Consider the following 15000-nt stretch of genomic DNA (forward strand, 5'->3'; position numbering starts at 1 on the left):
CTTTTCCAACGAGAAAAAAATAGATAAATAAAAAGGAAAAGATTGATTTAATTGTCTTTTTCAGTGAAAGAGATGAAAAGAATACACATCGGAACGCCGATTTGATTTACTTTCCGGAAATGAATGTCACGTCTTTGTTTGACGAATTTGATGTATAGGAAAGTCCCATTTCGCCCTGAAACTTTATCCTCAGCAACTGGAGCAAAATCTTCAGCCGGGAAATTCTTTTTGTTGCTCTTAAAAAAGTTTAGTCGATAAACTGGTTCGCGGGAGATTTACGAAAAATGAATTTCGGGGCTGCGTCGACAATGCCAAATATCTGAGCAGCTGGCAATGAATGAGGAGTTTCCTCTGGAAAACAATTTTAACACTTTTAAAGCACTGGAACCTCCTGAATAAAATCTAAATTTCTCTGGGAAACAATTTTAACCTTTTTAAAACACTACACTCCTAGCAATGAATAGTTTTTTTTTATAAAATAATTCTAACATTTTTAAAACGCTGTAACCTCCTAAATAAAATCTAGATTTCTCTGGAAAACAATTCTAGCACTTTTAAAACACTGTAACCTCCTAGATAAAGTCTAAATTTCTCTGGGAAACAATTTTAACATTACAAAAACACTACACTCCTGGTAATGAATGTAGAGTTTTCTTTAGAAAACAATTTTAACATTTTTAAAACACTTCATTCCTGGCAATGAATGAAGAGTTTTCTTTTAAAAAATTATTTTGATATTTGTAAAACAATATAGCTTCCTAAATAAATTCTAAATTAGTACAAATGAATTGTACATATAAGATTACTAACTAATCCTTCGGGCCAGCTTGTAGAAGAGGTCTTTTAACTCTGTGGTCTGGTAAAACTATTCCTTAAAAAATACTTGTAATAACATGCCCTATATCATTATGGCTCCATGGAGCATTTCTGTTCACGGTATGCGAACAACTTATGCCGTAAAAAAGGTGGTACCATTAACAAGGCCTCGAATGGTAAAAGTAACTCAGGTTATCTGGATCTAATCTTTATTAGCAATTATTGTGCATATAAAAAGTGTGTTTACACGTCTGGAACCTAGGTACGTATTTTCTGTCATTGAAATTCACTAATAAAAGTCGGTATATTGGCGGGTTTATCACTTTTAATCATTTCATATCAATTCGAGTATATTCATATCTATTACTCGAAAAATAATATCACCAACAATCCACCAAATAATTCTCTTGTCAACTTTGCCAATATTCCATTTCTCCTTCGAAAAATTTAATTAGTTCGATCCAAACCAGCTCTATTCACAAATTTCTCATTTCTTCGTTCCAGGGACCTGCCTTCAATCAGCTTAAGTCTTATTTCCCCGATTCCAGAAACCCTTCTCCTCATTCCAAAGGTCTCATTCCAGCAATCTGAATGACTTCGCCTTTCTTTCAGTCTAAGATTCCTTATCCATCAGTCTTAAGTCTATTCTTTTAGAAATTCAAGATTCTTCTTCCTGTTAAGAACGTTGTCGGTGATATTTATTATTTTGACGCCTGTATAATACTTTCCATTCTCTCCCCACCAATCTTACTTGCTCTTCTCTCCCCACCAATCTTACTTGCTCTTCTCTCCCCACCAATCTTACTTTCCATTCTCGGCTCGGCTCGGAACCAGAAGAATTCATTTCTGGTGATAGAAATTCATTTCTCTATATAATGCGGTTCGGATCCCACAATAAGATGTAGGTCCCGTTGCTAAGTAACCAATTGGTTCCTAGCCGCGTAAAAATATCTAATCCTTCGGGCCAGCCTTAAGAGAGCTGTTAATCAGCTCAGTGGTCTGGTAAAACTTAGATACAGTTAATTTATTCTCTCCCCACCAATCTTACTCCCTCTTCTTCCCCCAGCAATCTTATTCCCTCTTACTCCCTCTTCTTCCCCGGCAATCTTACTCCCTCTTCTTTCCCCACCAATCTTACTCCCTCTTCTTCCCCCACCAATCTTACTCCCTCTTCTTCCCCCACCAATCTTACTCCCTCTTCTTCCCCCAGCAATCTTACTCCTCTTCTTCCCCAGCAATCTTAACTCCCTCTTCTTTCCCCCACCAATCTTACGCCCTCTTCTTTCCCCACCAACTTACTCCCTCTTCTTTCCCCACCCCCCAATCTTACTCCCTCTTCTCCCCACCAATCTTTACTCCCTCTTCTTTCCCCACCATCTTACTCCCTCTTCTTCCCCCACCAATCTTACTCCCTCTTCTTCCCCCACCAATCTACTCCCTCTTCTTTCCCCACCAATCTTACTCCCTCTTCTTCCCCCACCAATCTTACTCCCTCTTCTTTCCCCACCAATCTTACTCCCTCTTCTTCCCCCACCAATCTTACTCCCTCTTCTTCCCCCACCAATCTTACTCCCTCTTCTTTCCCCACCAATCTTACTCCCTCTTCTTCCCCCAGCAATCTTTCTCCCTCTTCTTCCCCCAGCAATCTTACTCCCTCTTCTTCCCCCAGCAATCTTACTCCCTCTTCTTTCCCCACCAATCTTACTCCCTCTTCTTCCCCCACCAATCTTACTCCCTCTTCTTTCCCCCACCATCTTACTCCCTCTTCTTCCCCACAATCTTACTCCCCCCCCTCTTCTTTCCCCACCAATCTTACTCCCCCTCTTCCCCCACCAATCTTACTCCTCTTCTTATCCCCCACCAATCTTACTCCCTCTTCTTCCCCACCCCCCCAATCTTACTCCCTCTTCTTCCCCCAGCAATCTTACTCCCTTCTTCTTCCAACCCCACCAATCTTACTCCCTTTCCTTCCCCACCAATCTTACTCCCTCTTCTTCCCCCACCAATCTTTCTCCCTCTTCTTCCCCCAGCAATCTTACTCCCTCTTCTTCCCCCAGCAATCTTACTCCCTCTTCTTCCCCCAGCAATCTTACTCCCTCTTCTTCCCCCAGCAATCTTACTCCCTCTTCTTCCCCACCATCTTACCCCCTCTCTTCCCCTCCCCGGCAATCTTTCTCCCTCTTCTCTCCCCACCAATCTTACTCCCTCTTCTTCCCCCACCAATCTTACTCCCTCTTTTCTTCCCCCCAGCATCTTACTCCTCTTCTTCCCCGGCAATCTTACTCCCTCTTTTTTTTTTTTTTTTTTTTTTTTTTCCCCCACCAATCAACTTACTCCCTCTTCTTCCCCGGCAATCTTTCTACCCTCTTCTCTCCCCACCAATCTTACTCCCTCTTTCTTCCCCACCAAATCTTACCTCTCACCCTCTTCTTCCCCAGCAATCTTTCTCCCTCTTCTTTCCCCACCAATCTTACTCCCTCTTCTTCCCCCACCAATCTTACTCCCTCTTCTTCCCCCACCAATCTTACTCCCTCTTCTTCCCCCGGCAAATCTTTCTCCCTCTTCTCTCCCCACCATCTTACTCCTCTTCTTCCCCCACCCAATCTTACTCCCTCTTCCTTCCCCCAGCAATCTTACTCCCCTCTTCTTCCCCGGCAATCTTACTCCCTCTTTTTCCCCCACCAATCTTACTCCCTCTTCTTCCCCGGCAATCTTTCTTTCTCCCTTCTTTCTCCCCACCAATCTTACTCCCTCTTCTTCCCCCACCAATCTTACTCCCTCTTCTTCCCCAGCAATCTTTCTCCCTCTTCTTTCCCCACCAATCTTACTCCCTCTTCTTCCCCCAGCAATCTTACTCCCTCTTCTTCCCCGGCAATCTTTCTCCCTCTTCTTTCCCCACCAATCTTACTCCCTCTTCTTCCCCCAGCAATCTTACTCCCTCATCTTCACCCAGCAATCTTACTCCCTCTTCTGTCTCCACCAATCTTCTCCTCTTATCTCCGCACCAATCTTACTCGCTTCTTTCCCACCAATATACTTCCCCTTCTCTCCCCACCAATCTTACTCCTCTTATCTCCCCACTAATCTTACTCCTCTTCTCTCCCCACCAATCTGACTTCCCCTTCTCTCCCCACAATCTTACTCCTCTTCTCGCATTCCCAAACTTCATTCACTCAGCGTAAAATTCATTGAGCCTCATGCCTTCGGATATAACCTGTTTAACCTCGCTTTCTCATGCAGAAAACCATTCAGCTCTTTGCTAGTTTTTCAGTTTTCTTCCTCCTGCTTTAGCAATTCCATCTATTTACTTCTGCAAAGCCCAGATTTCGCTCTTTAATAACGCGACGAAGGCAAAAAAAAAAAAAAAATAAATAATAATAACAATAAATAAATGAATAAAACTCGGATGCGAAAATATACCAAAACTTATTTGTACCGTCAAAAAATAAAATATAAAACGATATGCGGCTGATGCCGAAAAAAAAAAAAGTCGGTCTGAGCTCTTTATAAAAAAAAGATAATAATTCCGGCTTATTCCAGATAGTGATACCAGCGACGAGAATGCGGAATATCTCCTAGGTCTTAACTCCGGGCTTCCATGAGAGGTTGGTTGGTTTGGCGTAGGGGTTCAGGGTTGGTGGGTGGGGTTAGGGTGAGTAAGGGTCTAGTAGCGATTATTTTGTTTCGGGCTTAAAAATGGGAGGAACTTGGATTATGCTAATGCATTTCTAATTAAGGGAATACAGGAGCCTGTATCCCTTTTGGGTAGTTTCAGTCTGTGATTTAACAGTATATTATTGTAATTATGATTATTATTGTTGGTTTGTTTTTTCTATGCTTTTACTAGCCCTATATTAATTCACTATTGATCGTTTTTACATATTATTATATTATTATTATTATTGTTACTATTATATTATTATTTTATTTTAAAAATTCCTCATAGTAGCACGAGTCTTCAAATGAGAAAACCAACAAATCCACAGTTATGCAAATGTACATATATTTAAGATTAAAACAGAAAGATAGCTTTTTCGGAAACTGTACGGTTCCCCTTATCAATCTCTGAGATTGAATAAGGGGAACCGTACAAGATTCCCGAAAGCTATCTTTTCTGTTTTAACTTAAATATATGTACATTTACATAACCTGTGGATTTGTTTTCTCCATTATTATTATTATTATTATTTATTATTATTATTATTATTATTATTATTATTATATTATTTTATTATTATTATCCATCATCATTATGAGTATTTTATTATATTATTATTACTATTATTATTATTATTATTATTCAGTATAATAAAAGGAACCCTGTGCGTCATATTGATATCAATTTCTACCTCGCCACGGGATCGATTCCAGGGCACCTCGGGTGAGAGGTGTCTTTTGCCCGAGAAGTCTTGACTTCTGGATCGACATCAGGTAGAAATTTATTTTAATTAATATAAATATTCCCAGATAGGTTATTGCTGTTTTGCTTGGTAAAGGCGTAACTATATTCATAACTTTAATGTTATATAGTGCGAGCTTCTGATAAAGTTTGCAAGCAGTCTTACCATAATTAATTGTGGACGCAAGCGAAAGAGAAATCGTTGTTTTTATGAGCTTAGAAGAGAGGTTGAGATCCATAATGCTTTTTCGTAATCGAAAGCAAAGCAAGAAGTTATAGAGAAATGTTGACTCCTGGATAGACTGTATTATATTCCCATTTCTTTCCTTAATGGATAACATGCTATTACCCTCACCTTATTGTCTAATGGATGAGGTTTAGGATAATTTATCCTTGCCTTATTGCGTGACGGATGAGGCGTGGATAACATAATCCTCACCTTATTGCATGACGGATGAAGTGTAAAATTATATATCCTTAAAATTATTACGTAATTGGTGAGTTGTAGGATAATATATCCTCACCTTATTGCGTGACGGATGAAGTGTAGAGTAATATAGCTTATCATATTGGCTAATGGATGAGGAGTGGAATGATATATGCTCACCTAATTGCATAATGAATGAGACGTAGGGTAATATTATCCTAATGTTTTTGCTTAATAAATGAGGTGTTGAATATTCTATCCTCATCTTCTCGCCTAATTGATGAGGTATAGGATGATAATATCATCACTTTACTGCCTAACTCCCTTATATTTTCACTGTATTGCTTAACTGAGGAAGACCATTCTCTCATCCAAGATCCAAGAAGCCTCGACTTCTGGACGACGTGAGGTAGAAATGTATTGCATTACTGAATCTCCAGTGTTTCGTCACATATTTTCAACAATTCCAGCACTGTTCCATTAGTGGGTGAGGAGCAGCTAGTATATACTTTCACATTGTGCCATAAGTTGCTTAGGAAAAGCTCTGATATATCTTTGCTTCATAACGCAACAGAAGGAAGGAAAGCTTTAGTATTCCCTCACCTTAATTCTTGATTCAGTAAGATGAAATGAGTCATTATTGTACTGTCTACCTTATTGCCTAATTGAACGACGAAGAGCTACGTTTTTCCTCATCATATTGCTTAACTATATCCTCAACTTATTCCTCGGGAATTTATTTCTGGCGATAGAAATTAATTTCTCGATGGGATTCGGATCCCACAGTAAGCTGTAGGTCCCGTTGCTAGGTAACCAGTTGGTTCCTAGCCACGTAAAAATATCCAATTCTTCGGGCCAACCCTCAGAGTGCTGTTAATCAGCTCAGAGGTCTGGTAACACTATGATAGACTTAACTTTTTTTTTTCCTCGCCTGGGAGAGATTTAACCCTAGTGGAGTATAACCATTTCCCTACCGGACGAGGATAAAGCTCAAGTATAGCGTCCCACTGACATCAGACAGGGTAAGGTGCAGCTAAATCCTCACCATTTTCCTCCAAACTTCCTGACGCCCTGAGAGTCCCAGAACTCGTCTGTGGTAAACAGCGTCCAGATAGTTTTCTTGTATCGCTCGCTATACATTTACCAGTCATGATAACACGTGCAGTTTACTTATTTAAGTGTTAGTGGAAGTTATCCTTTCTTTTCTTGGAAGCCCATAGAAACACCACAATATAGAAAGTAAGTACTATATATTTCAGAGACTGGTGTCTCTCACTACCTGGAGAGAGAGTACACATTTACCAGTCATGATAACGCGCAGTTTACTTATTTAAGTGTAAATGCGTTAGTGGAAGTTATGATTTCTTTTCTTGGGACCCCATGAAAACATCAAAATATAGAAAGTAAGTACTATATTTCAGAGACTGGTGTCTATCTCTATCTGAATAGTGAGGCAGCAGTCTCTAAAATATAGTGCTTACTTTCTATATTTTGGCGTTTTTATGGGCTCCTTTTACTAGATGCAATTCTGTTGTAGCAGAACATTTTTACCCGTCACACACACACACACACACACGCACACACACACACACACACACACACACACACATATATATATATATATATATATATATATATATATATATATATATATGTGTGTGTTATACATATACACATACATACATATATAGATGTCATTGATAAAGTTTTCATTCAACCAACGCTTAAGAGGATTAAAGAAGGATTATCAGTGGGAGTGACCTAAATTGGCTTAATGTGGATGTATCTCTTGGTATAAATACCACCTTTTCTGTAACTTTTCTCATTCATCTACCTGAAGAGAGAGACAGCAGTCTCTGAAATATAGTATTTTCTCTCTATTTTATGGCGTTTTTATGGGCTGCTTTTATTAGATGGGATTCTGTTGTAACAGAACATTTTTACCAGTCATTATGTATGTGTGTGTGTGTATATCAGAATATTGAATTATGAAATATTTTGAAGCTGAATCAAAGCAAAACTGTAGAAATTCAAAATGCAGAATTGAAGTTAGGCCTACAATGTGCCATGACATCATCTGGAGTCATCAGAATCTCAGGGTTTGACTTTTGCAAGACTACAAATGACGTCATCAGGACCCTGAAGGATGACACTAAATCCATTTTTTTCCTCACCTTATTGCCTAGCTGGATGAGGTGGAGCTCCAGCAACGGCGGGATGACCGGCCTCGACCTGCTGATCCTGCTGGAGGCGTTCTGCAGACAAGAGTAGTCCTTGGGTTGACCCTTGGTGACGTCATCACCGGGCGACGAGCTCTTGAAGAAGATGTCGATGGCGTCTTCCACCTGCGTCGTGAGAAAAGATGGGAAAAAGGGTTATTTAGTTCTCAGGTCCTTTCTTTCTTTCGTCTTTTAGAATTTGCCTCAAAAAGGGTTCTGTTCATTTCAGGCGTTGGTTAATTAAACAAACATTTTAAAGGGATTCTTGTAGAGATTATGAAATATTTCGACACTGACTCGTTTAGCCAACTAAATTTAGTCATATAAGTGCTTAAGCTTTCAAAATTTCATATATTTTTGTATTGAATTTTGACTTGAGGAAATATTTCTATGTTTTCTAAAATCTCCATATTTTTCTAAGAATTTGGTATCATAGCTGTCGTAAGCTTTTTTTTACATTTTTTTTTTTACTTTTTTAATAGTGGTTGATATGCTTGGGCATATCAACCACTATTAAAATAAATAGTTCTTTAAATGTAGCACCTCTCTTTAGAAGCTTAGAATTCATTTTTGCTTTGGCCATTTGTCAATATTTTTGTAAAGGAGTTTCACTATTTCGTTCTCAGTCTTAAACCACAGCAGAAAAAAATATATCTAGAGTCTTGCGCTGGGAATTATTTCTTGGACGTCATTCATATGTGTTGATTATCATTTCCTGTCCTAATTTCAAGTATTTTCCTTGATTTGAAATACAAACATGAAAGAGATTAAACAGTTCTCATATTTCATTCAATCTCTCCATGACAGGATTCCTGAATTTTTAAGCGACACAGTTTCATTTACAATGGCAATGAATTTTTCTATTATTTCTTTTTTCTGGATCTCAGCAATTCGATGGAAAAGAGATTTATTTAGAGATATTTTTATGTATTTTTATGATTTATGTATATATTTTTTACTCCACAGATCTAAACTACATTTATTTACCCTTCAAAAGAGATTTATTTTTCATGTATTTTTATGATTTTTATATACTTTTATTTTTAATGCGATCTAAATTAATTTATTTTACCCGCAAAAGATCGATTTATTACAGGTATTTTTATTGATTTTCTATTTATTTACCCTTGTTTTTCATTTTTAAAAGCGCAGATCTAAATTACATTTATTTTTTACTTCAAAAGAGGATGTTGTATTTTTAGTATTTTTATGACCTATCATATTGGATTCCACAGATTTCAACTACATTTATTTACTCTTCATCTGTTAAATAGTGTTGTAATGATTTCCTAATCTTTCTCAAATCGTGGCAAACAAGAATGAAATATGTAACTTGTTACCTCGATTTACTTGTGATTCTGTAGAGATGAGGGCTGATTTTTACTTTCTACTTATTTTTCTTATTACCAGTATCATTACATTTTCTTAAGAAGTTGATCATCTCTTCTCAATTCTACAGGACAGGTGTGAAGAAAGAAATGGATAAAATCATTCTGCATCTTTTTCAACGGTCAAGGTGACTAGTACCTCTTGTGAATCATACATTTGTGACATATCCCTAGGGTAACAGAGAGAGAGAGAGAGAAGAGAGAGAGAGAGAGAGAGAGAGAGAGAAAGAGAGAGAGAGAGAGAGAGAGAGAGAGAGAGAGAGAGAGAGAATTTTACCTCATTTCACCCGTCAATTGAGGCTCACCAGAGGCAATGAAGAGAGAAAAAGAGCAAAAGAGAAACGGATTCCAAAACGTTCTCTCTCTCTTGAACACGGAGTATGAGCACGACCCGAAGGATATACAGAGAGAGAGAGAGAGAGAGAGAGAGAGAGAGAGAGAGAGAGAGAATTTTACCTCATTTCACCCGCATTGAGGCTTCGTTTGAGAGCACCGGACGGATTCGATTGAGAGAAGCTTTGGAACAGAACCGGATACCTTAGAAACGTTCTCGCTCTCTTGAGAGAACTTCCAACGGCTTTCGGAACACGAAACCCCGAGAAATATACAGAGAGAGAGAGAGAGAGAGAGAGAGAGAGAGAGAGAGAGAGAGAGAGAGAACCTTATCACATTTTTTGTCATTTGAGGCTCACCAGAGGCGATGAAGAGAGAAAAAGGGCAAAAAGGAAACGGATTCCGAAACGTTCTCTCTCTCTTGAGAGAACGCTTCGGAACACGACCCGAAGGATATACAGAGAGAGAGAGAGAGAGAGGAGAGAGAGAGAGCACGTATGATTAGAATTGTTTGCATAGTTGCTGGAGGAGGTTGTTCAGGAAATGTTAAAGGCACCTCAGTCGGAAATTAGGAGCTGGGGAAAGTGACGACATACTTTGGGGAGGCGGTTAAACACAGTCTGGGCCAGCCAGGATGTTCTCTGTACAAAGCCCCAGGGAGCGAGGGAATTATTACGAACATAAAAGGGCTCAAAGGAAAGGTTAATGAATTTATTATATAGAACGAAATGGGTGGTGAGGGAATGAATGCTCTAGTAATAATAATTATGAAAATAAAAGTAGTGAAGGTTAATGAATGTATTATATAACACGAAATGGTTTGAATGGGTGGTAAGGGGATAAAGGTTGAATAATAATAATAATAATAATAATAATAATAATAATAATAACCATACGTACAGGAAAAGTTGATGAATTTAATATATAGGACGAAATGGGTGGTGGAGAATGATGAATGCTCTAGTAATAATAATTATAAGAAAATAAAAGTAGTAAAGGTTAATGACTGTATTATACACGGAATGGTTTGAATGGGTGGTAAGGGGTATAAGGTTAAATAATAATAATAATAATAATAATAATAATAATAATAATAATAATAATAATAATTATAATAACCATACTTACAAGAAAAGCGAATGAATTTAGTTATCTAGAACGAAATGCGAAATGGGGGTGGTGAGGGAATGAATGCCGTAGTAATAATAATTATGATAATAAAGATAGTAAAGGTTAATGAATGTGCTATATAACACGAAATGGTTTGAATGGGTGGTAAGGGGATAAAGGTTGTAATAATAATAATAATAATACTTTATTAAAGTAATGGCTACTTCAGCAGCATTACACTTGTAGAGATTCTTCTCTATTTTCCGAATAGCGGCTTTTTTCCGTGCTACTTAGACAGGCTAGTAGAGCGCCTATGGAGGTCATGATCAATACAGAGCCAAAATTGGTGTATATATTTGAATTTTACAGATAAACTATGATACCATAGTTATCAAAGTCATTAACGATATATATATATATGTCTCTCTCTCTCTCTCTCTCTCTCTCTCTCTTTCTTGAAGCGAGCTTTCGTCTGGAGCTGCCAGACATCCTCGGGCTGGGAAGCTGAGGGTGGACTGATCTTGAAGCGGTGTCCGTCCTCGTTTATATTTGGAGTTGACAGCAGGGGAACCGCCCCATGCTGATCTACTATTGGCTGGTGGCGGTAGGTCTTCGTTTTCATTGGTGCTTGAACCGGGTCTCAAGCCACTTTCCATGCGTTGATGGTTTCGATACTGTAAGTCCTGCAGCCGCCTAGACCTCCTTAGCGGCGCGGTTACGTCGATGGGCGTTTCGCTATGCTGCGGGACGTCACGGCTAACTTGATTATGATTGGCTGCGGGAGTATCTCGTTCGGGGGCGTCGTCTTCCGTGGAGTTGTCGTGCTCGGTGGTGTCATTGTTGGTGGCAGGTCTTCTCATACTCGTAGGGAGGAGAAATTCTTCCTGCGTCGTATTTAGTGTAGGTCTTACTTGCTGGATGAGAAGCGCCTCCAGCAGGCGTAACCCGACGGGCATCAGGGGCCTTCCCGATGATCTTCGTGTTTTGGATGATCACATCCCGGGAGATGGCCTCTTGATGTTTGGTGCGTGCGTGATTTTTGATAGCCCCCTCTTGGGCGTGGCACGAGAGTCTCTTCGACAGGCGCATGGTAGTCATACCAACGTAGGCGCCGCTGCAACCGCGGACTGGGCATGTATACTGGTACACCACATGCGTCTGCTTCAGGGGGTCTCGTACCTGTGGAGAGGGGTTATTTTTCATAATTAGGTCGCGCGTCCTCCGATTTCTGGTAGTAGATAATTAGGTCGATATTTTTGGTGTCGTCGGTCGGGGATACATTTTCAGAAATAATTTTCTTGACTGAGTCCTCTTCTTCACGGTAATGTGAGCTCATGAAGGCTTTATAATACAGCTTGATATTATCCTGGGGGCGGGGTTGCGGGCTCTCACTACCGTACCATTTCTCCAGGGCTGTACGGACTTCTCTGCTTATTAATTATTTGAATACCCGTTATTTACGAGTACTTGGGAGGCGCGGTCGAGTTCCTGATGAGTGTCCTGCCAGGTCGAGCAGTGGGAGAGGGCTCTCCTGACGAAGGCCCTGACGGTCGTGCTTTTGAATCTGGCGGGGCACTCGCTGTCACCATTGAGGCAAAGTCCTAGGTTGGTTTTCTTTGTGTAGACGGAAGTACGGAGGCCGTCTTCCGTCTTACTCACAAGGACGTCGAGGAAGGGGAGCCGATCGTCGGTGCTGTATTCAAACAGTGTAAATTCAGCACGCTGCACTGCTGAAATGCCTGACGGAGGGCTTCTACCTCATTCTCGGCGTCGACTTGAACAAAGATGTCGTCGATATATCGTCCATATCTGCGGGGTTGCTGCATCCTAGCGAAGACTCGTTCCTCCACGGTTCCCATGTAAAAGTTAGCGAAGAGTACCCCCAGTGGGGAGCCCATCGCTACGCCGTCCTTTTGGCGGTACATCTGTCCTCGGTGGGTGGAGAAAGGGGCCTTCTTCGTGCAGATCTCCAGCAGCGTACGGAGCGAGGCTTCGGGTATGTGAGGGGCGCCGTCGACTGACTCCTGTAGACACGCTCAAGGATGATGTCAATGGTTTCGTCGACAGGCACGTTCGTAAACAGGGACTCTACGTCCAGCGAGGCGATAATCCCGGTGCCAGGGGCGTCCTTGATGACTTCTAGGAATTCTACTGACGACTGCAGGCTGTACCGACTCGGGACGTAGGGGGTCAAAATTTGGTTAAGACGTTTAGCCAAGGCGTAAGTAGGGGCGGGCGTCTGGCTGATGATCGGCCGGAGGGGGGTTCCTGGTTTGTGAGTTTTTATGTTACCGTATAGATAACCCAGGCTGTAGTCTCCTTGTATGGGCGGGAGATGGGACAGCGTTAGTCGCAGCATTCACTACACTGATGACCCCGTTGGCCTCCCTCTTGATGTCGTCTGTCGGGTTCTTGTCAGGCGCTCGAACTTGCTCTCGTCGGACAAAATGGCATCCAGCTTTCTCGTGGTATTCAGCAGTGTCAATCAAGACGAAGGCTGCCGTCTTGTCCGCGCGCCGCACCGTGATGTTCTCCTTCTCCCTTCAGTTCCTTCGACGCTTTCTTCATCTCCTTGGTGAGGATCCCGCTGGAGTGCGAGCCCCTCTCCGTAAGGGCTTCAGCAAGTAGGAGGGTGGGGTTGAAGGGCGTCGGTAGTTCTCACAATGCTCCGAGCTTCGAGCTGCTGGATGGAGTCGAGGAGCAACTCGATTTGCGAGTCTCTTGTCGTGAGGTCTGGGTCTCGAAATGAAGTGGGCAATTAATTACGGTAACATAAAAACTCACAAACAGGAAACCCCCTCCGGGCCGATCATCAGCCAGACGCGCCCGCCCTACTTACGCCTTGGCTAAACGTCTTAACAAATTTTTGACCCCCCCCTACGTCCCGAGTCGGTACAGCCTGCAGTCGTCAGTAGAATTCCTAGAAGTCATCAAGGACGCCCCTGGCACCGGATTATCGCCTCGCTGGACGTAGAGTCCCTGTTTACGAGCGTGCCTGTCGACGAAACCATTGACATCATCCTTGAGCGTGTCTACAGGAGTCAGTCGACGGCGCCCCTCAACATACCCGAAGCCTCGCTCCGTTACGCTGCTGGAGATCTGCACGAAGAAGGCCCCTTTCTCCACCCCCACCGAGGACAGATGTACCGCCAAAAGGACGCGTAGCGATGGGCTCCCCACTGGGGGTACTCTTCGCTAACTTTTACATGGGAACCGTGGAGGAACGAGTCTTCGCTAGGATGCAGCAACCCGCAGATATGGACGATATATCGACGACATCTTTGTTCAAGTCGACGCCGAGAATGAGGTAGAAGCCCTCCGTCAGGCATTTCAGCAGTGCAGCGTGCTGAATTACACTGTTGAATACAGCACCGACGATCGGCTCCCCTTCCTCGACGTCCTTGTGAGTAAGACGGAAGACGGCCTCCGTACTTCCGTCTACACAAAGAAAACCAACCTAGGACTTTGCCTCAATGGTGACAGCGAGTGCCCCGCCAGATTCAAAAGCACGACCGTCAGGGCCTTCGTCAGGAGAGCCCTCTCCACTGCTCGACCTGGCAGGACACTCATCAGGAACTCGACGCCTCCCAAGTACTCGTAAATAACGGTATTCAAAATAAATTTAATAAGCAGAGAAGTCCGTACAGCCCTGGAGAAAATGGTACGGTAGTGAGAGCCCGCAACCCCGCCCCCAGGATAATATCAAGCTGTATTATAAAAGCCTTCATGAGCTCACATTACCGTGAAAGAAGAGGACTCAGCAAAAAGAAAATTATTTCTGAAAAATGTATCCCCCGACCGACGACACCAAAAATATCGACCTAATTATCTACTACCAGAATCTGGAGGACGCGCGACCTAATTATGAAAAATAACCCCTCTCCACAGGTACGAGACCCCCTGAAAGAACAGACGCATGTGTGTACCAGTATACATGCCCAGTCCGCGGTTGCAGCGGCGCCTACGTTGGTATGACTACCATGCGCCTGTCGAAGAGACTGACTCTCGTGCCACGCCAAGTGGGGGGCTATCAAAAATAGGGGCACGCACCGCACCAAACATCAAGAGGCCATCTCCGGGATGTGGATCATCCCAAAAACACGAAGATCATCGGGAAGGCCCCTGATGCCCGTCGGTTACGACTGCTGGAGCGCTTCTCATCCAGCAAGTAAGACCTACACAAATACGACGCAGGAAGAATTTCTCCTCCCTACGAGTATAAGAAAGACCTGCCACCAACAATGACACCACCGAGGCACGACAAACTCCACGGAAGACGCACGGCCCCCGAACGAGATACTCCCGCAG

The 15000-nt window shown here is 42.1% G+C and overlaps 1 protein-coding gene across 1 annotated transcript in view; it reads right to left on the minus strand.

Annotated features, from left to right (window-relative positions):
- Window positions 1-15000, minus strand: part of LOC135199131 (uncharacterized protein DDB_G0271670-like) — a 288109-nt gene that overhangs the window by 37815 nt on the left and 235294 nt on the right. The window contains exon 4 of the mRNA XM_064227046.1: window positions 7817-7987. Within this exon, the coding sequence (XP_064083116.1) occupies window positions 7817-7987 (171 nt within the window). The remainder of the gene's footprint in view (window positions 1-7816; window positions 7988-15000) is intronic.

The sequence above is a fragment of the Macrobrachium nipponense genome, chromosome 23, assembly GCF_015104395.2.
Source record: "Macrobrachium nipponense isolate FS-2020 chromosome 23, ASM1510439v2, whole genome shotgun sequence".
Taxonomy (NCBI): domain Eukaryota; kingdom Metazoa; phylum Arthropoda; class Malacostraca; order Decapoda; family Palaemonidae; genus Macrobrachium; species Macrobrachium nipponense.